The 25,898-nt window shown below is 41.2% G+C and overlaps 1 protein-coding gene across 1 annotated transcript in view; it reads right to left on the bottom strand.

Annotated features, from left to right (window-relative positions):
* The window catches only part of LOC311225555 (serine/threonine-protein phosphatase PP1-beta catalytic subunit-like), a 93,619-nt gene that overhangs the window by 28,509 nt on the left and 39,212 nt on the right, over window positions 1–25,898 (bottom strand). The window contains exon 2 of the mRNA XM_084310890.1: window positions 18,865–18,996. Within this exon, the coding sequence (XP_084167016.1) occupies window positions 18,865–18,996 (132 nt within the window). The remainder of the gene's footprint in view (window positions 1–18,864; window positions 18,997–25,898) is intronic.

Genomic DNA, 25,898 nt, shown 5'->3' with positions numbered 1-25,898 from the left:
TTCATGCAGGTTATGTAAGGGATAATGTATAGCTACAAGGTCAAAATAATTGACCGACAGAGCATTCTGGAACACCGAGGCGCAGTATAGCTATACATTATCCCATTACATGGCTAACTTATTAACAATATACATAATTCATTTTACACCATCGACAAGACGAGATCAAATGCAGACGCAGTTGTTCTGTTGCTCCTCTGTCATCGGCAGGTGTGGACGTGATTGCACCTGATGTAGTGCAGCTGTGCGAGATAAAGCTGGGAACGAGGTTATAGCTTTCGTGACTGCGATCAAAATGCTTGATTGTGATTGGTCAATAGCGCTCTGTTGCCCCTAACAGCGGTCATTATTGCGCGTTGCCCGTAGCAGCGGTGAATTATCGAGAAATAATTCACCGCTGTTAGGGGCAACCGAGCGCTATTGACCAATCACAATCAAGCATTTTGGAGAATGTTAAAACGCCATGTAATAAGTACAGATAACCTAGAGAGAGCGCGAGAGAGAGAGCACGACTCAGCCCCCCCCCCCTTTCCTCACTAATGGGCTCTAAATGTAAACTGGTGTCGTGGAGTAACTCCGCTGCAGTGTTAATTTTGTCAACGAAATTGATGACAAAAGATCTTAGTCAACAAAGCTTTTTCCCACGACGACAACGAGACGTGACGTCACGTTATTGAAGACCATGTGACGCTAACGTCACTAAATTATTAATTAAATATTGTTGACCACAACTGAGGACACAAAAATGTAGTTTACAAAAACCATGACGAATTATCTTTTAACACTTTGGGTGCCGGGACCCGTCTTTAGACGTCTTTGCTGGCCATGCTAAAGTTGCCGGGGGACGCTGTACGTCGTCTTTATATCAATATTTCAAAAATCTGCAATCGGATTCATAATGTCCCTCCGCTGGCCTGAGATTCACCAGCAGGACCCACTGAGCTCTCTGGCGGTTCAGGAGCGCCATCTGGTGGCCGATCGCGCAACCGCTTAACAGGAAGCGCAGTAGAGGTTGTGCTAGATGTCCGTATTGCTTCCGGCCACTCGGGATAGGTTCCGGCACTCTAGCTCGTCACACTACATAGCGATCGATTGCCAATAACTCGATAAACAACATGATTTGGACGTATATACCATTATACAAGCTGGAGATGGACCGGGTAATAATATATCCCATAATGATAAAATTTCTACTCGACGATGATCGCCCAACGGCGCGCGGAGACTGGGGTGAGTTTCAGCGTGTAACGTTAGCGTCTTCGATAATAACTGATATTATCAACATTTGACCCACATTAGATGATTGGTATAACGCTGCCCACGGAATTATAAACGCCCCCTCGCCCATCCGGTCAACATCAGATGACGTGTAGTAACTTCTAGAAGTACGTCTAGTTGGAATTTTTTATATCGCGCTGATTGCCATCAAACTGTATTTCATCATCAATATAATGCATTTGGGGCTATATATCACGTTCTGGAGAAAGCTGCAGAAAGAGATGAAAACATACTTATACATTAGACCATACTTTACTATGAATATGTGAATGAAAAAGTTTAACGTTGCTACACAATGAACAATACATATAGGACTTTGAATGGGCCCTAATAATGGCAATGTAGCAATAGAATTTAAAAAGTTATAGCCCTGCAAAGAAGGGGACTTTCTCCATAGACAAATAGCGCTGGCAATCTATGGTATATCATTAATTTAACCTTAGGCAACCAAAGTGTTAATTTATGTTGACTAAACCAAGATGAGACAAAATAATTATAACTTTTAGAATAAGTCACGTTATTATTTCAGCATTTCCCATTTCCGTGTTAAGCTCAGCAGCGTTTATGGCTAAAAGCCAAGCTACATAACATACGTGAGGCTAAAAACCATGTCCCAGGTCTCTCGTGACTACAGCTTATACCAATAACCATGAACGGAATCTGTTACTCTCTCAACACTCCTGCGGCAGCCGAACAGTTCTACCAAAAGAACATAGCATTTAAGACAACAGAGGCTGAGAGGATGGCTAGGCTAATAGCCTGGGAGTCTGGACCTATATCCCAGACACAGACGTGCTCTCTTTCATCTGTGTACTACACCCACTACTATCAACATTACACATGGATACAACAAGGACAAGACCACGTTCACTTAAAAAGGTATGAAAAGAAAATAAACAGACGAGTACTAACACTGAGATTGACCATGCTATAAGTTATGAATCCCTTTAGCGCTTGAAGTGCACTAAAACGTCGTAATTACTTTATTTTTCATATAATGTTGGGTACATGCTCAGTAGAGTTCGAACGCTCCCAGTCTTAGGGGCTGTGATATTTTGTTACCACACTTTATGCACATAGAAGTGCGGTGGCAGGTTCACTAAGCTAATGTTAGCCGAATGCTCTGATGGGGGCCGCCATTTTAAGTTTAAACTGATGTCAGCGATCTACGGTACGACTCGAGGGACAAAAGGGAATGTGTGTGAAATTTGTACAGTAGGTCTCAGTGAGAATTGCAATCAGTGTGTACTGTGTGTATTTACACTATCCTAATGTTCCTTTGTTGGTTAAAAAAAATTAATAAGCAATTTAAATCAGAATATGTTCCATTCCATGTCTGACTATTTCTGAATCTATTGACCATTTCAAGGAATGTTTGGTTACTATTGGGCTTCTAGCCTTCTACTGAACTTATTGTGAATCCGCTGATAGGGTTTTGGCTAGACTATACTTAATAAATAGAATTGTATTATTTACAATATAAAAATATAAAATGCCTTTTTTTCATTTGCGAAAACTAGACAAATCATCCGTTTTCTGCGACTAAATCTAGACAAAAACAAAAAAGACAAAATCGAGACTAACACTGACTAAGACTAAAATGCTCAGACATTTAGTTGACTAAAACTGACTAAATGAAAAATAAATGCAGATGACTAAATATGATGAAAACGAAAAAGGAGCACTTGACACATGACTAAGACTAAAACAAAAATAGCTGCCAAAATTAACACTGCTCCGCTGTGAGCGTTTCCAGGGTTAGCACCAGCAGCTAACGTTAGTTAGCTTAGTTAACGGCTAACGTTAGTTGTGGTTTTTAATGTGACGTGGACATACAGGAATGGCGAGGATGCAAAGAATGTTAGACAATGACAATTGCGCATCATTGGAATTCTGATAATTTTTTAACTGGCCGGGTTTTAGGTACCAAACGCTTGCCCTGCCCAAGTGTGTAGACCCCTCCCCCACGCTGCAGCTCGGCCTGACAACAAGCCATATCGTTTCAAATGGAGTGCAATAGCGACCGCAAGGCGGCGGTATCGGACCGTTGCGGTCTCAGACAGAGTGCCACACACTTCCACAGCACAGCAGGATGAATTATGAATGGAAATAGCAAATAAAAGAAATAATGATCATAATAACGAGTATATAGTCGTTGTTGCAGTCCAACGATTGGCGGACTATAACGAGTATACTCGTCATTGACAATTAATGTGTTAAGGGGTTATGGCTTAACCATAACTGTTAAGCGAATGTTAAAACTAACCTCAACTCTAACTATAATCATAGTTAGATAGTGGTGAGAGCAATCACGACTGCAATGATTGGTGGTTTGAAAATACGTTAATCTTGCCGATACAATACGTAAATGACTTATTATGGCTATGACGATGTACAGTTATATGTACCTCCCCTGTGGTCGATTAGTACTTTATTAACGTTTTCTGAAGAGGCTGTGTTGTCCTATACTAGTCTGATCTGGAGTATAGCGGGGGGTTGGTGGCTACATTTCACATTTAAGTGCAACGTTTACCACACCTCTCCTCCGCCCTGGACTGACGGCTCATACATCACTGGATGCAGTATAGCCAGAGTTGTTTTGAGCTTCAATTTGAAGGGGCCTCGGCGCGATTGGCTGCCTGGGAGGGGTAGCACCCTACCCTCTCTCACAATAAATTGTAAGTTGAGGGTGAATAATCTACACAGCCCGTCTCTGCAGTGTCAAAACAGCCCTGAGAATAGCAGAGCGCAGATTTAGTGTTCAGAGAGCTGAGGGCAAAAACGCAGTTTTTAATCTACACCACGTAGGACAACTTTTCTGACAAATGACAAATATATAGATGCCATGTTGATAACAGAATCCTAGTAATAAATTAATTCTAGAATAATACATTTATAATCAAAGCAACTAAAGCAATTCCTATTAGAAAATAACATCCTAAGTGAGTTCAGTCAGGCTGCAGGTCTGGACATGGTACCATAACTGCAGCCATGCTAGTGGCTAATGACATAATCAACACACTTGACAAGTAACAACATTGTGCAGCATTGTTTGTTGATTTATCAAAAGCATTTGACTCCGTAGACCACAAATGATTACTGGACAGACTGGACAACATTGGCATTGGACAGGAAGCGGTAAATTGGTTCAGAAATGACCTCTCAGACGGAACACAATGTATATTTGCAGAGAACTACAAATCAAGTTTTTTAGAAATCAACAAAGGTGTTCCCCAAGGGTCTGTTTTGGCTCCGGTTTTATTCTCTATCTTTATAAATGACCTGGGAAATAAAATCCATACAGCCAAGCTGCATCTTAATGCGGACGATACAATCCTGTATACAAGTGCTCCCTCCCTTACTCAGGTGATCGAGGACCTACAGGTAGTGATGCACGATATATCGGCGGCCGATATGGCAGTTTTTTCACACACGCATCGGTCCGATATCTTTTTACATGTTTTGGCCTTAAATAGTTTCAAAATATCAGTCATTTCTGAAAATAAGTTACAAAAGTAAAAAAAAGTATGTGTTTTGGAAAATAGCTCTTTATTTGATTATCATAAAAAAGTGTTTTCTATACAGAGATATCGACATTGGTAAATATCGGTATCGGCCAGAACAGCAATATTAATATCCGTTATCGGTATCGGCCACAATTTTCACATCGGTGCATCACTACCTACAGGCTGCGTTTAATTGTTTTCAAACCCCCATTTTTTATCTTAACACATTGGACGCCAGACATAAATTGGGTTAACTCGCCGCCGAACGTTGGGCGCCAAACCCGAGAAAAGTCGGGTTTTCATCGTTATTTCTTTTATTCGATATTTCCCTTCATAATTCATCCATCCAGCCTGATGTTATCATTGGGAATGGGTCTGAGATCGCAAACATCAAATACCACCGCCTAACGCCTTGCGGCCGCTATTGCACTCCATTTGAAACAATGTGGCTTGGTGTCTGGGCCGAGCTGCGGCGTGCAGGCGGGGTCTAACTACTCGGGCAGGGCAAGCGGTTATAACGGATGCATCGACGAGGGTCACCCACCCCCCCCGTTCATGTTCAATGCTGAATTACGTTGGAAACACGATCGCGATCAGTACTTGGAATGACGATCAGATAATTGGATTATTCTTTTTGCAGTACATCATAGACAAGGTAAGGGCTATATGTTATCAATCTTGCGTTGATCCGATAATTCTGTAAAGCGTGTGTCTAATGTACTGTGTAACATATTCCGTTGGTGACAATCAAAGCATAGAACCCCCCCCCCACACACCCTTTCATGCATGCATGATGAAACATAATACCGATAATCTAGCGTTGATTTCAGATTGATTATTGATCCAGGCGAGGAATGGCACGATTTATAGTGAAATGCAGTTAAACGCTGTTTGGCGACGTTTCCTGGGATTACACAGAATTACTCTAAAACTATACTTATATTCACCACGGTATAAAACGGAAATCTATGGATGAAATTTTTTTCTGTTTTTTGCATCTTGACCGGAAGAAACTCAATGACAATCGACTACAGGGTTCGAAATTAACGGGGGCTTGGGGCATTATGCCCTTGAAAATGGACAAAATGCCCTCGAAAATCAGTTAAGGGGGGCTCAAAATGCCCCCGACAGTTTACTAATTATATATATATATTTATCCGGTAATGGAGCGTCTGTGTATCGTACGGTTCAGATGACGCGCAAATTAAAAAAAGCACTGGCTGGCTGCAGACAGCAGCAGCACTGCAGCCAGGTGCTAGTCAGTTTGTGTAAAAATGGCAAGCACAATATAAATCAATCTTCATTACGACTTTAAAAACATAGCCATTAACATTACATAGGCCTACACACATCTTGCCATAGCGTTAGCAGTTTGTACAAAACAATGCACGTTTTAACTATGGTAGCACTAGCCCCAGCTAATACAGTCAACGCTAGCAGAGGAGGAAATGGGAGTCTGAGAGGCGGAGTGTTTAAAGACAATGATAGGCGTTTATTCAACATCCAAGAAGGCTAACCAGGGCTGTACAGTGCGATGATATCGTCGCGAATTGCCCCTTTAATTGGCCGTTGCGATTGGTAAATATTATCTGGGGGCGGGCTTGCGAGTAGTGCTTTCAAGCCTTGGATTCGCATTTCACTCCTAAATTATCCAAGGCGTGTGATGACGCGATGACGTCCCAGCGCCCAGCTGCAGCTCCGGAGAATCCTGGCCGTAGCTGGAGGCTACTCAGTACACACAGACAGTGGAGCTGGTTGCATATAGCGAGCATTTAGACTTGTTGCGTGGTGGCGATGTCTCGCAGATAATACAACTACAAGTATGATTATATAATATATATATTTTATTAAAAAAAAATTATATAAAATAATTTTTTTTCTTTTTCTTTTTTAAATCAAAAACAATCGATATAAATAATGGTAAAATTGTTATTTAAAAATTTGCCCCTAAAAAATATTTTTTGCCCCTAAATTTCTCATTTAGGGGCAAGTGTGCCCCTAGTGAAAAAGCTTAGCGTACAGCCCTGCTAACATACAACTGTGTTTTACTAACTCCAACCGGGACTATTGCCGCTTTCGTGCTGCTTGTTGATGTTATGAACTCCTAACGTTACCGGAGCTGAAGGTGCCACACGCTAAAATGTCCGTGGGGACCCGCGCCAACCCATAGATAGTTCCAACTCACCGAATGACGTAATCCACCACAGTTGCACTCAATATTTAAATAATGTTAGTCTAAATAAATGTAGACAGATACATAATAATTTCAAGCCGAAAACTAATCTTTCCATTAAGAACTGGCAATCAGGGAATTTAAACATGGTTGACATTGTTTTTTTGTGTTTATATTAAAGAAAGGAAAGTCTAGTGCTGGCTGAGCATATTGTTTGTTTGCACTAAGTTAATACTTTGACAAATGTAGCCTATATTTTTCAGTCAGTTCGGTCTTTGTGTGCCAAACATTATTTAAGGCTGTAAACACTGTAACACTGTAAACCTTTTAATTTTTTTTTAATAAATGAGAAGCATGTTTAGATTTGAGTGTTAAAATTATTTTTTTAATAAAAAATAACATAAACCGAACCGAAAACCGTGACCCCAAAACCGTGATACGAACCGAACCGTCCATTTTGTGAACCGTCCCACCCCTACCGTTTATCATAAAAATTCAGTGCCCCCGAAATACAAAAAAAGCCCCCGAAAATCAATTAAGGGGGGCAAAAAAAGCCCTTGATTTTTTTTTTTTTTTCTAACCCTGATCGACTATATTATTAGATCCATAGCTATAATATTTAATATAGTTTTAGCACTGCAAACACCGGCATGTATCCCCATTAATTACACACACAGCCATATGCCCACAGCGGCCTCTGGTGCTGAACCTGTTAAACTAGTTTTAAATGCAAAGAAAACTAAATTCATGATGTTCACAAGGGCTCGCTCACAGCCAGTGAATCATGTTCATATTGTTACGCTAAAGGGAGCAACCATAGAAAATGTTTCATCCTACAAGTATCTTGGGCTGGATGAAAAGCTATCTTTTAAAGTGCATATTGGAAACCTCAAAGAAACTTAAACTTGTTTTTTTCTTTCGCAACAAACGATGCTTTTCTTTTGAGGCCAGAAAGAAACTTGTTCAAGCCACATTCCTGTCAGTAATTGACTATGTGACATAAGATGTATGCATGCTGCCTCTTCACTGCTAAAAAAGTTAGACAGTGTGTACCATGCTTCTCTGCGCTTCATCACTAGTGCCAAAGGGCTTACTAGGGCTGTCTTAAATACTTCGAAGCTTCGTTCGATGGCACAAGCTTCGAACATAAAAAAAAAATCGGAGTTAAAAAAATTAAAATAAAAAAGGCGATTTCTTTTGCCTCCAAAATCATGCGCCTCCATTCCAATGAAACGAAAGTAAGCGGCGCCTCGACTCCACCTCTCTACAACAAGCACGTGGAGATTATCTGTGTTGAAAACAACAAGGACATGTGCAGCAGACATGTCGACGAAGAAGTCATCAGACGTGTGGTTACACTTTAAAATATGCAAAGACAATGCCCAAAAAGCAGAGTGCCAGATATGCCAGAAGAAAATGGCATATCACAACTCTACAACAACTTTGTCAAATCACCTAAAAAACGTAAGTATCGTTGTACACGATGGCGACGCCACACAAAACATTAATAAGGCTATGCCTATGCTGCTATGACTAATGTGTTACCAAGTTGGCTAATTTAATTGTAATCATCTGCTTTTGTAGGTGCATTGTCTGATATAATTATAAATTAAATATAATATAATTGTTTGCTTGATAGACGAAGGTTGCAACATAATTATGTAATGTCATGTCGTTGGCTGTGAGAGCAGCCCCACTGCACCCAGGCAGCGCAGCCGAGTGAAACCTTGTTGTAGGGGTGGACGGTATACGGTATAAACGGTATTAATTTGCTCTACGGTATGGATTTTGACTATACCGTGTAACCGGTAGGGCAGCTCTAAAATAGCAATGACGTCATGTAACCACAGCGCGACTATTTCAATCGCATTTGCCCCTAAAAATAGATAGAATTAGTCATAGATAATAGATATGTGCAAACTGGAAAAAGTTATTTAGGAGGCTTCGCGCAGTGGGCGTGTCAACACGCAAAATTGTCATTTCATAATAAACACATATCACTGCAGCGCACAGCAAGTTTCAATTTCAGTTCCTGGCATTTTTAACCAGTGGAGAAAGGTAAGATATTTCCCTATCGTTTTTCTTATATGAATTATTCTACGTTAATAAAACATACCTGGTGATCAACTACAGTTTGCTGTAAACATTACGATATGTGTGTAGTGTTATGATAATGACGGCAGCAGCGGGAGCCGGGAGGACGGCTGCAGCAGTGGATTTGCGAATAGCATGCAGCTGCAGAGCCGCAGAGCCAGGGGCTCTTTCAGGTCTGGTCACAGGCCCGTCAAACAGCGCCCCCCCACCCTTGCGCCGTTCTGACCCCCATCGTCTCTAAGCATTTTGTGTGTCAATTTGTTGACACATGTGTCAATTTGTTGACACATGTCAATTTGTTGACACAATTGTCAATTCTTAAAGCTGAGGATGAGTGGCACCTTTGTCTCAATTCTTATTCAATTCAATTCGCTCTGCGGCTCTGCAGCTACATATGCTTCTAGCAAAATCCAGCCCCGCTGTTTGCAATGGGAGCAGGAGTCTCGACTCGGGACTTATTTTATTTTGAATATAATGACTTTATACGCAAAAGTAGCCTAGTTTTAAGTTAAAATATTATAAATCTACATGCCTTGAGGATGTCATTCTTTATATAGCCTGCCCATCAGGCAAAAAAAATTATTCTAACAGAAACACTGATACCGTGATATATACCGTTACCGTCTATGCTTCAAATTATACCGTGATATACATTTTAGACCATACCGTCCACCCCTACCTTGTTGGCTGCGTCACAGTCACGAAAGGGGCTACTTAATTAATTAATCCAATCCACTTTATTTATAGAGCACATTTAAAAACAACAAAGTTTACCAAAGTGCTGTACAAGTCCCACAACATAAGATAAAAAAAAGCTTCGGCCCGAAGCTTCGATTGCCAAAAAAAGCTTCGAAGGTCAGCCCTATTACTCACCATTGTGTGCTTTACCAAATGGTAAGATGGACCTCTCTGTACGTACGGAGGAAATCCCACATGGTTGTTTTTATATATAAGGCCATCCTAGGGAAGCTTCCTATATATCTTTCCAATCTAATTAGCGTTGCCTCTAGCAGCTACCATACCAGGTCCATAAGATGGCTACTTAAAAAAAAACAGAGAATACACACTGAACTAGGAAGAACAGCTTTTTCAAGCTTCGCACCTTGGGCATGGAATGGGCTACAGTACCATATCCACTTAGATACCCTGGTCTCTCTCTGCGAATTAAAATCTTTATTACATAACTTCCTACAAGAAGAATGTTGCTGCTTTCTGTAGTCGGGTCCCAACTGCAAAACTGCAAAATTACTGTATTACCCTGTATTATACTGTCATACACTTTTACTATTATGTAGACTATTCTGTTTTGTGTTTATATGTGATTGTACATTGTATACATGCACTTTTATTATGTTCTTGTGTGATGTATCGCACATTTTATTGCTGTCTGATATATTGCAAATGTTATTGCCGTCATCTTGGCCAGGTCTCCCTTGCAAAAGAGATCTTGTATCTCAATGGGACTTCCTGGTTAAATAAAGGTTAAATAAAATTACGCCGGTGTCTCCCAATTCATGATTAACATAAGCACTTCATATGAAACACGTTCATCTATCATATAAAAGAAGGCCTCTACAAGTATTTACAATCTTGTTGAAAATGTCAGTGCTCTCTGTGTGTTGTATTTAGCTGTATTATAACTTGTCCACATGCTTTGCTGATGCAACCAATGATGTGACGTTAAGCCCCAAGCAAACAGCAAACATCTTGGCAAAATGCTCATTGCTGCAGTTTACTTGTCTGGAGAGTGCAACAGAAATATGCTGTAGATAGGATTTGATGAGCAGATTCAATATATATATTGAATATACGACCCGCAAATCCATATCCGTCGTGAGAGGAGTAATGAACTTGCAACACTGGGCATATTTAGAAAAACAATTTCTTCCATTAAAACCACGGTTCTTGGTGGCAGTACTTGATATCCAACCCTAGGCATAAAAGAGAGGCTGATTCATTACTTTATAATGATTCAATATTGCATTGATACAAGAAAGCCAAGAAGCTATATATCTAGGCTATAAATGAAATGACTATGGTCTTTAATTTAGAGCATAGATATAGCTTCTTGGCTTTATCACATTATGTTCCTGAAAATAGTCTTTGAAAGACCTGAGAGGCCTTGAACTTCATCAGTAGCTGATTCATACATTTTTTATCATATGTTAAGTACAAAATAGATTTTGCAATGATTTTTCTAAATACATTGAAACATTGGGTTTAGCTGTAAAATTCCATTATTCCTTGATTCGAGAGGTCTGTTAATAAATTTGAGAATGAAAAGCCAATTTTTTAGAATGTTGAGTGCATGGTTGATTGCAGAGTGTGAGATTCTGCCTCCGTTAGTCAACACTTGCCTATTGCATTGCCCCCCCCCCCCCTTAGAAAATGTCTAGGGGAAACAATGTGCCACCTAAAAATGGTCAATACCTAACAGTATTAACAATTAACAACACGACTTATCAACACTTAACAGGTCTGATGAAAAGCATGTAGCTCCAAAAATCTTCATTTTCAAACACAGCTTGGGTGCAGCATGCGGTGTGCAGAGACTCTTCTTCTATAGTACCATAACACTTAACAGAATGGAAATGATGTAAACCATGCGATGGCCGGTGTGCGCCAGTGGTGTCAGGCTTAGTGCGAGTGAGGGAGGAGAACGTGATCCCTGTGGTCTCTGTGAATAATTAAAGATGGACATTGTGTTGGCGTGTATAGAGGCGGTATCGGAGCTCTGAGGGCCTGTCATCTGAACAAACCAGGTAGACAATCGGCCGGAGGTTACAAGTTCAGCAGCACACAAAGGAACCAGAGGATACCTTACAGAACTAGATGAACACTATAAAACACCACCGACGGGATCATCTACAGCACTGGGCTCGACCTTTAGGTCTATGTGGAGGAGACCGGTATGGAAGGCACAAACTCGTCATGCAATTTGAGATCTGAAAGGATCACAACAGATGAAGCCGCGCACGGACATGCTATCAAATGGCATGTCATCAGGCGCGTCACGGACACATTCATAACAAAGACAATAGGAAGTATTGTGTAGCCTAGTGCCATCTGATACTAATATTAAGTAGGGGTGACCGATGCATCGATCCAGATCGATATATCGATCTATTATCAATAATCAAATGGGATCGATGCAACGTAAAATGATCGATTCATATTGCGATACTCTTATTTTGAAAATCCGGCGACGGTGACGTCATCGCCCCGCTCCCAGTGTTGTGAAACTCAACAGCACACAGCAGTAGCGTCTAGAGCGTCACTAGAGCAAGACTAGTGTGCCTATTCTGTGACCCAAAACATGTCCCTGCTGTTTTATTCCGCAACGGGTCCAATGCATCTAACCTGCTTTGCAATCCTCGCCACTCCATTATGCCCACGTCGCGTTAAAGATCGAAGATAACGTTACGTTAGCGTAAGCTAACAAGCTAACCCAGAGCCATAGGCAGAGAGAAGTGGGGACTGGGAAGGAGGGTGCATTCTCGGGATAGCCCCACTAACAGGATCTGGCCGGTACTGCACCTTGGGACTCCCAATATGCCTTTTCCAGCCAAAATACAGCTCTGTGACAGTGAATAGGATATTAATATAGAAAAAAAATTAAAAAAACGAACCAAAAACAGTGAACAGGAGGTCTATTTGTATTAAAAACAATAGATTGTTTTTCATTTAAATGTCTGGAAGAGCTCAAATAAAAATGTCAAATGATATTTCCATTGCCTTTTTATTTTTTTTATTTAAATGTTACCGATTGTGTTAAATGGGCATATAATATAGTCTCATATCGATCGCAGGCACCTGAATCGAATCGTATTGTGGCAGACTGTGTGATATCGGATAATATCGTATCGTTGTCCAAATAATCGATATCGTATCGTATCATGATGAAACTGGTGATTCCCACCCCTAATATTAAGGCATATTAAGTTGACAATACTCTACAAACTAACAGTGCATGTGTGCGTGTGTGTGTGTGTGAGAGAGAGATGAGCTGGCTTGGAGAGTGCCACAAACAAACAACGTGTAGGGGACCTGGCTTTATGCATTTCTATGTGAGTAATGTGTGTGTGTGTATGTATATGTGCGTGTGTCTCTTTCTCTGTGTGTGTGTGTGTGTGTGTGTGTGTGTGTGTGTGTGTGTGTGTGTGTGTGTGTGTGTGTGTGTGTGTGTGTGTGTGTGTGTGTGTGTGTGTGTGTGTGTGTGTGTGTGTGTGTGTGTGTGTGTGTGTGTGTGTGTGTGTGTGTGTGTGTGTAAGGACTGGCAAATACATTAAGAGGTTCAGAGAGGGGAAAGTTGTATGCAGTCAGCTGCTGGGAGGAGGGAGATAAAGCAGGTGGGAGTTTGCAGAGATGAGTGGGAGCCACGAAACAGAAAGACAGCGCTCGTTATTTCAACTGCAAGAAGGAGCAGCGATGTCACTGTGTGCGCGTGTATTTCTATGTTATAGTAACGTTTATGTACACTGAGTATGTCAGTGTAATATACATCTTTTAGTGTTCGTGTATTACTATGCTATATTTAAGAGAGCATCCTGACTGGCAACATCACCTCCTGGTTTGGGAATAGCACTGCACAAGACCGTAGCAGACTACAAAGAGTGACACATTCAGCCGAACGCACAATTGGAGGGGGGCTTCCCACCCTCCAGAACATTTACAACAAGCGGTGCAGGGGGAAGGCTAAGAGAATCATCAAGGACTCCAGCCACCCGAACAACTGCCTCTTTGAACTGCTGCGGTCAGGCAAGCGATACCGGAGTCTTAAGGCGAGCACAGAAAGACTCAGAAGAAGCTTCTATCCCCAGGCCATCAGGCTGCTCAACGAACAATAAACACTATGCAACAACCATCAAATGCACACAGCACACACACCCACACTCACTTAAACAAACAACACACTGCAGCACCCACTCTCCACACTTTAGATCACCTAAACACACTTTACACTTTATATTTATTGGTAAAGGATTTGCACTACAACTCGTACACCTTACTGTAAATTGTACATAAATTGTACCTCATCCCATTTCTGCTCTGCACTATATAGTATTGTATATTAGTACATTGCATAGTATATTGTATGGTAACTCAGTTACTTCTATTCTGCATCGAACATTGTACATATGTCTATACTGAACACTGTGACCTCTATTTTTACTTCTATTTTACATGCTATAGTATTTTATTTCATACTTATCTTGTCTAGCACAGTCTCTGGAGCGTAACAGTAAGAAGCATTTTGTATAAAAGTATTCTGTACTTCTGTATGACAACTATTAAAGAAACTTGAAACTTAAGTTTGTGTGGGAGATGAGCTGGCTTGAAGAGTGCCACAAACAAACAACGTGTAGGGGACCTGGCTCTGTGTGTGTGTGTTGTGTGGTGTGTGGTGTGTGGTGTGTGGTGTGTGGGTGCGTGTGTGTGTGTGTGTGTGTGCGTGCGTGCGTGCGTGCGTGCGTGCGTATCTCTCTCTGTATGTGTGTGTGTGTGTGTGTGTGTGTGTGTATGTATGTGTGTACCCCCCGCCCCACATTGCATTCTATACCATACATGGAAGCAGAGGAGTCACAGTGTGTATGAATGACTTAATATGGCCTATAGGCGGGGGCAGTGTTATCCAGCCTGGTTACATAAGTGAATTCCGAGGCTGCATCAGAGCAATAGATTGTCACTCTGCGGTCTGGAGATTATGACTCCGTGGTCAACGCTTCTGGGGAGTGTGAGCGTGCACTTCACCAGCCCCCGACACACGGGGTTAAAAACCAGCTCAGCTGCCTGCCAGAGCCGATACTTAGTCACAGTCAGTCCGCTCGCCGTCTGCTCCATTACGCGCCGCCCCGGAGGATATATGGGAACGCTGTGTCTAGAATGTGGAATCAATGGGAATGACTCATTCTGAACAGGGCACTTATACAGAACTCGTGTGTGTGAAGGTGGATACAAGGACTAGGCACTTCTCCGCTCGGAGGCCCCAGAGAGTTGCTCTCGTCAGTAGATATTATTAGAGCCGTGTCCCAATTACTCCACGTCATCGATCCCAGAAAACACGTCGGTTTGCATGATGTGCATCGGAGAGTCGCAATCACAACAGCACAGCTGCGTGTGATTGAGAAGACCAAGGATTGTGCCGAGCTTTCATCCCTGAATGGATTCAGGTTGATGAGATATTGGCCAAAAGTTTAGGATGTCTATTGCCTTAGTCCAGGGGTCGGCACCATTTTTTTTTTTTGGAGATCGATGTCATACTGTGACACTGAAAATAAAAAATATTTCATCAACTAAGATATTTAGTCAACAAAAGGCTTACCTGTATGCCTGATATGTGGTGCGAAATTTGCGAACAACGAAAAATTTACTTTTTATTTTATAGATTTTCCACAAATAAGGGAAGGACTCTAATAGAGCTGCATAGTTCAGGGTTTTATTTCAAAGTAGGTCTACAGATGCCAGTGTTTTTTCTCCTTTTCTGTGTTTTATTTCAAAGTAGGTCTACACATGGTAGTCTTTTTTCAAAGTAGACTACTTTTTATTTTATAAATGTTCCACAAATAAGGGAAGGACTCAAATATACCTGAATAGTTCAGGGTTTTATTTCAAAGTCGGTCTACAGACACCAGTGTTTTGTCTCCTCTTCTGTGTTTTATTTAAAAATAGGTCTACACAGCCAGTTTCTCCTCTTCATAAGAGTTTGAGGTTTTCCTTTGTTATAACAGGTAAAAACAGCAATAAAAAGTCAAAATGTTTCTTTTTGTTGCTTTATAATCCCATTAATGCAACAAACTGTGTGCTATAAGTATAAAGTATAATAAATCGCAAATTACTTTTGCAGAGTTGGTTGAAGGTTTAGCAACCAGTCAGTCTCTCTCCCTCTCCTCCTGTGTCACTCAGCTGACTCGCTAACAACATTAGCTTGTTAGCTAACTATCTAACAAAGCTAAGCTGGTTTTTTAGACTGAGGTAAAATAGACCCAGCATTGTGGCTCTCCCAAATTCAAATAGACCCACCATTGTGGCTCTTCAAATAAAACATCTCCAGGAGCTACTATAGATCCAGATGTTCACCTTGATTAGTCCAGTAAACAGTGTGTGCAGGAAAGGGAGCATGGCAGAATGAAGTCTTGTCAATCAAAGTCATTGGGGTGAGACTAATCCAATCCATCCCTGGAATTAGGCTACCAATTGTTTCAGCAATGGTCTCATTTGTTTACTGTAATTGTACCACCAAAGTACAGCAACCAATCTGACCATGATATATTTTGTCAGCTGACTCGCTAACAACATTAGCTTGTTAGCTAACTATCTAACAAAGCTAAGCTGGTTTTTTAGACTGAGGTAAAATAGACCCAGCATTGTGGCTCTCCCAAATTCAAATAGACCCACCATTGTGGCTCTTCAAATAAAACATCTCCAGGAGCTACTATAGATCCAGATGTTCACCTTGATTAGTCCAGTAAACAGTGTGTGCAGGAAAGGGAGCATGGCAGAATGAAGTCTTGTCAATCAAAGTCATTGGGGTGAGACTAATCCAATCCATCCCTGGAATTAGGCTACCAATTGTTTCAGCAATGGTCTCATTTGTTTACTGTAATTGTACCACCAAAGTACAGCAACCAATCTGACCATGATATATTTTGTTGAAAATTACTCCTTGTAGCTACAAGGAGTAATTTTCAACAAAATATATCATGGTCAGGTTGGTTGCAGTACTTTGGTGGTACAATTACAGTCTGTAAATTGATTTTCTTGCTCCACTGATGCAAAAATAAATTTGCTGATAGTCTCAACAATCCTTTTGAATTTGAGGTCCAGTATTTTTCTGACCAGATGTCTGACAAATAGGCTCCGTTATTATGAATCGAGTAATACAAAATAAATGAGTCGTTTAATGAATCGAGTCGACTATTAAAAAAAGAAAAAAGATTGTTAGATTAATCAATACATAAATATTATAAATATTATAAAATTATAGCTTACAGATCAGTACAATAAATCAATTGGACACCAGTTGATAACCTGTCCCTTGGAGGAACTATGTGTGAATGATTTGCGACTCGGATTTGTGAATGATGTATGACTCAATGTAGCTAATGAGAAAGGAGACCACAGAACTAAACAGAGAGAACGATTTGAACGAGATAGATAGGGGGAACTCCTAGTGAACAAAAGAGAGCAGAGACAAGTTTAAGTTTATTTGGATCCCCAAATAAGAGCAGAGAATGTATACAGCTGTAAGTATAATACAAGTATTATTGTATTATAAGTATTGTTTTTGCTAGTGATGCACCGATGTGAAAATTGTGGCCGATACCGATAACCGATATTAATATTGCTGTTCTGGCCGATACCGATATTTACCGATGTCGATATCGCTGTATAGAAAACACTTTTTTATGATAATCAAATAAAGAGCTATTTTCCAAAAAGTCTATTTTTTCTCTCTCTCTTTTTTTTTTTTTTTTTTACTTATTTTCAGAAATTACTGGTATTTTCAAACTATTTAAGGCCAAAACATGTATACCAGTATATATATATATATATATATATATATATATATATATATATATATATAGATAGATAGATAGATAGATAGATAGATAGATATTAAAAAAAAGGGATAATTTTTTTTTTTTAAATTAATAAATTTTTTAGCATCGGCTATATCGGCCCTATCTTGATATCGGACCGATACCGATGTGGGGGGAAAAACTGCCATATTATATCGGCGGCCGATATTATATCGGCGGCCGATATATCGTGAATCACTAGTTTTTGCTGCTATTCTTATGCTATTGCTTCTGTTTGTCATATTTTATTGACGTCGGTGCTGCAGGGACAAGGAGCCGAGACAAAGACAGTCTCACACTTGTGTCCAGTAAAGGAATACATGACAATCAATAAGGATCTGAATCAAATGATGCTCAGGCCTAACAAAAATAATAGTTGGTTTCAGGTTGGTTGTCAGTTTGGCCATGGGTAGGTAGGGAATTTATTTTATTTTATTTTTTTATTTTATTCTTTCCCACGGCGACTATGGATAGGGAATTTCTTTATTTAATTAAAATGTTCACAACAACATGGATGCATGTACTCTGCCAGCATGTTTAATATCCATAATACTAAATGTTTGACTAAGATTTCTATGAAACTTTATTCAAAAAAAAAAAAAAAAAAATCAGATTTTTTTTTTTTTTTTTTTTTTTTTAATATATAATTTTTTTTAAAAACTCATAAAATATATTGGGTCGCACCTAAATCGGCAGGGTCGGTCGGCAACCTGAAACCAACCATTATTTTTGTTAGGCCTCAGACCTCTGGTAACCCTACTGGCCTGGGATCAATTCCCGCCATGTCCAGATGGGTGCTATGGGACTTGGGTATAAGCTGCCATTGGACGACTATTTCAATCGGAATTCTCCTCCCCTTCCACTATCTGCGACACTGTTTTGGAAGGGCACCGTTGCTGCGTGCGATTGCATTGTGATTGGTTTAAAGAAATCCAAACAAGCCAGAGCGTTTTTCCCATATACAGACCTCTGTCCAGTGCTGGCAGCACAGCACTAACTTAGTGTGGAGAGGAGTATGGCTACACAAGACTAAATCCCCCTCCGTCTCTTCCTGCTGTCTCAGTAAATTAAAGAAAATTGAAGAGGGCCACTAAAAAAAATTTGTTCTTAAAGAATGTAGATAAGAGGTGAGAAGAGAAGGTTAGATAATGGAGCACAGAGAAAGAAACCGTAAGCAAGGAAAACATGTAGAAGTCCCCAGAGCCAAGGTGTAGATATGATGACCAGGACTGACCACAGATCTTGAGCGGAGCCTCAAGCTCCAGGAGGATGGGCTGGCTGAGGAAGATTTCCCTGGACTTGATGCAGAGCCCCCGCACCTCTGCCTCCGTCATCTGGACTATTTTCCCCGGGCGACATCCTCGCACTGGGAGAGGGGGAGGAGAGGACATTGTCAACAGTGCAGCAGCAACAGCACAACCACCAAGAATAGTATGATTTGATATAACCATTTGAGTGCACCCTCTCTGAGCACAGCCAACTCTGTGTGTTGAGGGGGCGTTCTGTGCATTGAAAGGAGATGTCCAATTAGTGTGACCAGTGTGATCTGTTGCTATGGGAGACTAACATTGGCTAACCTGTTCTAGCAGGTGATAAATACATTGTCACTGTTGCTGTGGATGTTTTTGAACCACTTAAATAAAATTGTGGCAAACTAGTTTCATTACTTGTTTGTGGACCAGTTAGCCGACATCCTTTACAACTACCGACAACTGACTGACAGATGGGCCAATCAGGGTAATCTAATCCCACACACACTTCGCAGCACTTTGCCCTTGTCTGTCGGCCTAGCGCTGTATTTTTGCCGATCAACCAAACCAATACATTGTTGGAAAATATTATTTGCCGCCTTTCGATCGTTCGTCACCCCACTTTCAGGATTGTTAAAGGTAATTAGCCCAATCCATGTCAAAAAGAGTAGCCTATAGCATAGTTACACACACATACAGTCATACACACCAGTGTTTCCCTTCTATGCATTCTGAATTATATTTAAAAAAAAATAATAATAATATAAAAAATAAATCATTCCATTTGGGCTGTGGGGGGTGCTTAATTTCTGAAGGAATCGACTGACCTCTGCGAAAGCATGCAATTGGTCCACCAGATGGATAAATATATATATTTTTTTATACATCTTTTTCTCCCATTTTTCTCCCATCCCAATTTCGTATCGTCCAATAGACCTATCTCAAACCCTGCCCCTTTTCTTGAGTGACACGTTCAGCCGAACGCACAATTGGAGGGGGGCTTCCCACCCTCCAGAACATTTACAACAAGCGGTGCAGGGGGAAGGCAAAGAGAATCATCAAGGACTCCAGCCACCCGAACAACTGCCTCTTTGAACTGCTGCGGTCAGGCAAGCGATACCGGAGTCTTAAGGCGAGCACAGAAAGACTCAGAAGAAGCTTCTATCCCCAGGCCATCAGGCTGCTCAACGAACAATAAACACTATGCAACAACCATCAAATGCACACAGCACACACATCCACACGCACACACTCACTTTAAACAAACAACTCACTGCAGCACCCACTTTACACACTTTAGAACACCTAAACACACTCTACACTTTATATTTATTGGTAAAGGATTTGCACTACAACTCGTACACCACTGGAAATTGTACCTAAATTGTACCTCATCCCATTTCTGCTCTGCACTATATAGTATTGGATATTAGTACATTGCATAGTATATTGTATATTGTATGGTAACGCAGTTAGTTCTATTCTGCATCGAACATTGTACATATGTCTATACTGAACACTGTGACCTCTATTTTTACTTCTATTTTACATGCTATACTATTTTATTTCATACTTATCTTGTCTAACACAGTCTCTGGAGCGAAACAGTAAGAAGCATTTTGTATAAAAGTATTCTGTACTTCTGTATGACAACTATTAAAGAAACTTGAAACTTGAACTTGAAACTTGATCCTCCAATCACAGCTGTCGCTTACCTCGGACAAACTTTGTTTGTACGAGGAAGTCCGAGGTAAGCGACAGCTGTGATTGGAGGATCAAGAAAAGAGGGCAGGGTTTGAGATAGGTCCATTCAACCCTCCCCTGTCTCGAACGCTGTTTCTTGCCTCCCACAAGCCGGCTGCAATGTGGACAAAGCCATACATAGCACGAGTCCCCTCCGATACTCGAGGTAGCAGCCGTCGCATCTTTTCACCTGCGCGGCGCGATCTTTCAGCGTCAGGGGTCTGCGCTTTGGAGGGGCACCGCCCCCATCGCTTCTTGATTCTACTGCGCAGGGGCACCAACAGACCTGTAGGAGTCGCTGTCCACAACGTCCGATCCGCACCCCTCAGTTTTCCCTCCCCCTAACACCCCTTCCTGACAGGCAGCGACGCGAGCGAGCGTGATTGCGAAAATGATTAAAATGTATTCGTTTCAATCAGACTATCCTGACCTGCCGCAAGCGACAGCGAACTGAGCAGCGATGTCGTCCACCCCTCAGATATTCGCTCGCTGTGTCTCTAGTTGAGCGCCCCTAAACACTTTTTATTGGTCAAGAATCGCAGGCTGCTTTGCCCCCCCCCCCCCACGTGTGCTTCCAGGTAACACACACACACACAGACACACTCGGACACGCGCCGCCTCATATCAGGACAGTGTCGCGCGCGATTTCGTCTCTAGTTCGCTCGCTCGCTCCCTGTCAGGAACCGGTTTAATACTGCCTGTTACAAAGGGTCAGATTAAACCAAATATATATATTTATTGCTTGAGATCCTATGTATACTATTTGTATATCGTCCGATATCCCTTGTGTATTCTTTGTACATATACACGGAATATCCCTTAAACCTAGTACAGACCATAATATTTCGTTCTCCTATTGGACAGCGGTCCCCTAGGCGCCACTGCCATACCCCCAAGGTCTGGTTCAAAGTCACCGCCAAAGACATGCCTGAACATGATCGGCTTTGCCCAGGAATACGAGACAGAAATAAGGTTGGCACTAGATTATTCACCGTACGTATAAATACGTCGCAGGTGGATACAGCAGTAGTCTTGTCTTATCCTAATACGTTCGTTCAACGTATCGTTCGTTCCTTACTAGTAAAGCCTTCATCACGAGTCAACGACCAAGTGAAGTGAGCAACCGTGCATCTAAATAGAGCACTTATAACCGCGTGCGAATAGGATAGTAAAGTGTCAGAGCTTAGTGGAATAACGTCAAGTTCGACCTAGTTAATGTGAAGTACCGCGCACCGGAGAATCTACACCGGTGAATGCAGAGCCCTTTCCAGCTGGATTATTATATTGCTTTGGTACCGTGGCTGCTGGATTAAGAACCGTCTACACCCACTGCTGTGTGGGATTTACCCGTGAGGAACATCACTCGAGCCCGTCTCTTGGAGAGGCTGGCCGGCTTTCACCTATGCTGCACGCATAATTGGATTACAGCTGCTGCTTTCGTCTGCCGATCAAGGGACCAGTACCGACTCCCGTAGCTGGAGCTTATTGATTCCCCGTTGATCCAGAGTTTGCATTCGAACATTTCCTCCCCTTGCTGGCTTACAACCGGAGGGACCCTACCAGTATCTCCCGCTGCCTTTACTAGAGTACCATAGATATAATTCCTAAGATTCAGGTTGTATTAATTATCTCCTGCGTAATATGAGAATGGACATACGTTATTGATTTGCTTACGCACATTCCTTTGCCTTATAAGCGCACCCTACGTAAAGTATTGTTATATATACTATTATTGCTGCTAATAAATATTCTTAAACCCAGTTTTGTGTGGAACCGTGTCATTGTGGAGGTGTTCTCATCATATACCTGTGTACTGTATGGCCAGTAGTAGGCCTGCCACGATAACACATTTTGCTGGGCGATTAATTGCCCCCGAAAATATCGCGATAAGCGATATTATTGCGACCGGTTAGAGAATTTTTTTGAGAAATTTATTTCCCAAAACTTTTATTTTGAAGCCCACCGCTCCGTCTTTTCCGGTGTTTAAGACTTTTATTTTGAAGCCCACCGACCGGACCGGAAGTATTGTTGTGATTATCCTAGCCGACAACTTGTCTCGTCCGGTTGTGTTTTTTAGTTTTAACGTTAGCTACTAACGTTAGATGCAGCTACTACAGGCAATCAACGATGAGGAGGAAGCGTCAAAGCAGTATATAATAGAATAGCTGTGGTGCGTAGGCACTGCAGCACGACTCGAAAACGACCTGTTATAATAAATTAATTCATGTTTAACTTGTCCCCGTCTCCAGTCCTTTGACTAGCCCCACCCGTTCATTGTAAACAATGATGCATGTAATTGTATTAACGTTATTCTGTGTTATTCTAACGTTACACTACAAATAACGCTACTTGGTTAAAAGGAGCAACACTATTGAGAAATGTAGTTAAGCTATGTGGTGTTGCCCCACGGAGCTCCTGTGCTGTGCTGTAGTAAAGCCAGCGGCCCGCCTCCCAACACGGACAGTGACTGACAAGGGGCACTGGTTCCGCCTCATTAAAACAAACGCGCAAATAGCAATTAATCGCGCCCGTCAAAATCATTGCATTCATTTTAATTATCGCGGCAATTAATCGATTTATTGCTTATCGCGGCAGGCCTAGCCAGTAGTAATGTACATAAGACAGTAGTGGTTTAATGATACCATACTTATTAATACAGTCAGGGAATTGTATTTTTATTTTTTTACCTTTATTTTACCAGGTAGTCACTTGAGATCAAAGATCTCTTTTTCGAGCAAGACCTGGCATTAGTACGGACGACCAGCCAAACTGAAAACAATGTGGAGAGCTGGGCTCGAACCCAGCATCTCCAGCATTGGTGGCGAGTGCCTTGCCCACTGCACCACCTAGCCGCCCAGATGGATACATCTTGATTCTTTATATTTGTCTAGTGTGTTAGACAGGTGAAATCCTCTTTCAGTGCCTCTGTGCCCGTTTTCTTAGGCAGTTAGCTTCGCTGGTATGCGCGCCATTAGCGTTAGCCACGCTTATAGGCCTATTTGCTTTTGGAAAGAGTGACAATATATATATATAATATATATATATTATTTTTGTGTGTGTGTGCATTCGACTAAGAGGTTGTTAGTCGACTATTCGACTAGTCGGCACGTAGCACCCGTCGGTCATGAATATGCAAATCAACAAGGTTTCATGGCCGACGTCATTTACCACATCGGCTCATTGTTGGAGACCTATGACACACCCACTGATGATGAAAACTAGGGATGCACCGAATGGGAAATTCTTGGCCGAAACCGATACCGAAAATAGGAAACAGTTGGCCGAAAACCGAATGCCGAAAGTAATTCATAGAATAGAATTTTTTTTACCAATGTTGTTCAGCTACCTGATTATGGAAAAATATATGATTATGCAATAAATAATCACTATTATGGGTCTTTTTGTATCACAAACAGTACTGTATTTGCAAATCTGGTATGTCATAAATGTAGCAGTACTGTCTATCTGTATGTCATATATGTCCTGATTAATTGAAAATGGGGGACCCTGATGTAAACAAGACGAAAGTCTTTCTCTGGTCTGCAACCGTGTATTGAGCTGTACTGTACCCATTCTGCAATCTGTTAATCAATCAATCAAAGAGAGAGAGAGAGAGAGAGAGAGAGAGAGAGAGAGAGAGAGAGAGAGAGAGAGAGAGAGAGAAAGAGAAAGAGAGAGAGAGAGAGAAAGAGAAAGAGAGAGAAAGAGAGAAAGAGAGAAAGAGAGAAAGAGAGAAAGAGAAAGAGAGAGAGAGAGAGAGAGAGAGAGAAAGAGAGAGAAAGAGAAAGAGAAAGAGAGACAGACAGCGTCAATGTGAGAAACACAATCCCTCCCCCTCTCGCTCTGAATAATATGCATATTAGATCACTCAGTGATTAACCGCGATGGGCATATAGTAAATAAGGATAAAGCATGTTAAAGACGCATTTATTGGACTCGTTGCGCGCAGAGTTTACATAGAAACAGCGCGACTCCCGAGTCCCAAGAGGAGTATCACGCAGGACTGAAGAGCTCACAGCACGCATGTAATGACTGAATCCGCGTTTTGATGACATCATCACAACAACACGCGTTAGGTTACAGGTTGTTTCTGTTTCGGTGATATATTTTCGGTGAAAAAACTCTTTCGGCCGAAAGCCGAAAGGCCATTTTTGGCAATTTTCGGCCGAAAACTTTCGGTGGCCGGAATTTCGGTGCATCCCTAATGAAAACCCCCCAAAAAATTTGGTTCAGCTGAGAACCAACTTTTCACATTCTGAACCAATTATTTTCTGTCTGAACGCACCGGCTGGCTCTAAATTAGGTTCGGGAACCAGAACGAAGCCCTGCGGTGTGAAAGGCCTACTAGATTGTAGGGCTGACCTGGAATTCGAAGCTTCGGGGCAGAGATAAAAATAAATAAAAAAATTATACGTTTTATTTTATTAAAAATAATTATGTTGTGGGACTTGTACAGCACTTTGTTCAACTTTGTCAGTGCTGTAAAGTTTAAACCTTTTTAAATCTTAGACAAATAAAACACGTTGCCTTCATGAAATATTGTAAGCCGTCATTTGAGGCTTTATAAAAGCAGCACAATGAACACAAATCTGTCAGTGCCGAGTCCGACCTCATCTTAAATAACAAACAGCATTTCTTGTTGTAGTTAACAAAGAGAGGCACAAATCTTTTTTTTTCTTTTATACTCTATTTTTATTTTCATATTCGAATCCCATGCACATCGAACGAAGCTTCGAAGTATTTAAGACAGCCTTACTAGATTGCATGTCAATATTGTGATTTTAGATCCCGCCAAAGTGCAGCACTACATATAATCACAAGCAACTCTGTAGTAACAAGCAAAACCACAAACTCAACTGGAAACCTCATCAAATATGTCAGGACTGTTGGTGTTTTATGCAAGATAAGACACATTCTAAACCAAAAAACACTGTATACACTGTACTGTACACTCTTCCTACCATATATGAGCTACTGTGCGGAGGTGTGGGGTAATACCTACAAAAGCACTCTACAGCCAATATGCACCATGCAAAAAAAAAGCAATAAGAATAATCAACAATGTAGGATATTATGAACACACCAATAACTTATTTATAAAGCTACAAGCATTGAAATGTATGGACCTAGTGGATTACAAAACTGCCCTCATTGTATACAAAGCCAGAATGATACAAGCTAATCCCAGGCAACATTCAAAAATGGTTCAGAGACAGGGAAGGTGAATATAATTTAAGAGGGAGAGGGAATCTCAAACAACCAATGGTACACACCA

Source organism: Notolepis coatsorum, assembly GCF_963971535.1.
Source record: "Notolepis coatsorum genome assembly, chromosome: 3".
In the NCBI taxonomy this organism is placed as follows: domain Eukaryota; kingdom Metazoa; phylum Chordata; class Actinopteri; order Aulopiformes; family Paralepididae; genus Notolepis; species Notolepis coatsorum.
This window is presented reverse-complemented; position numbering and strand designations above follow the sequence as displayed.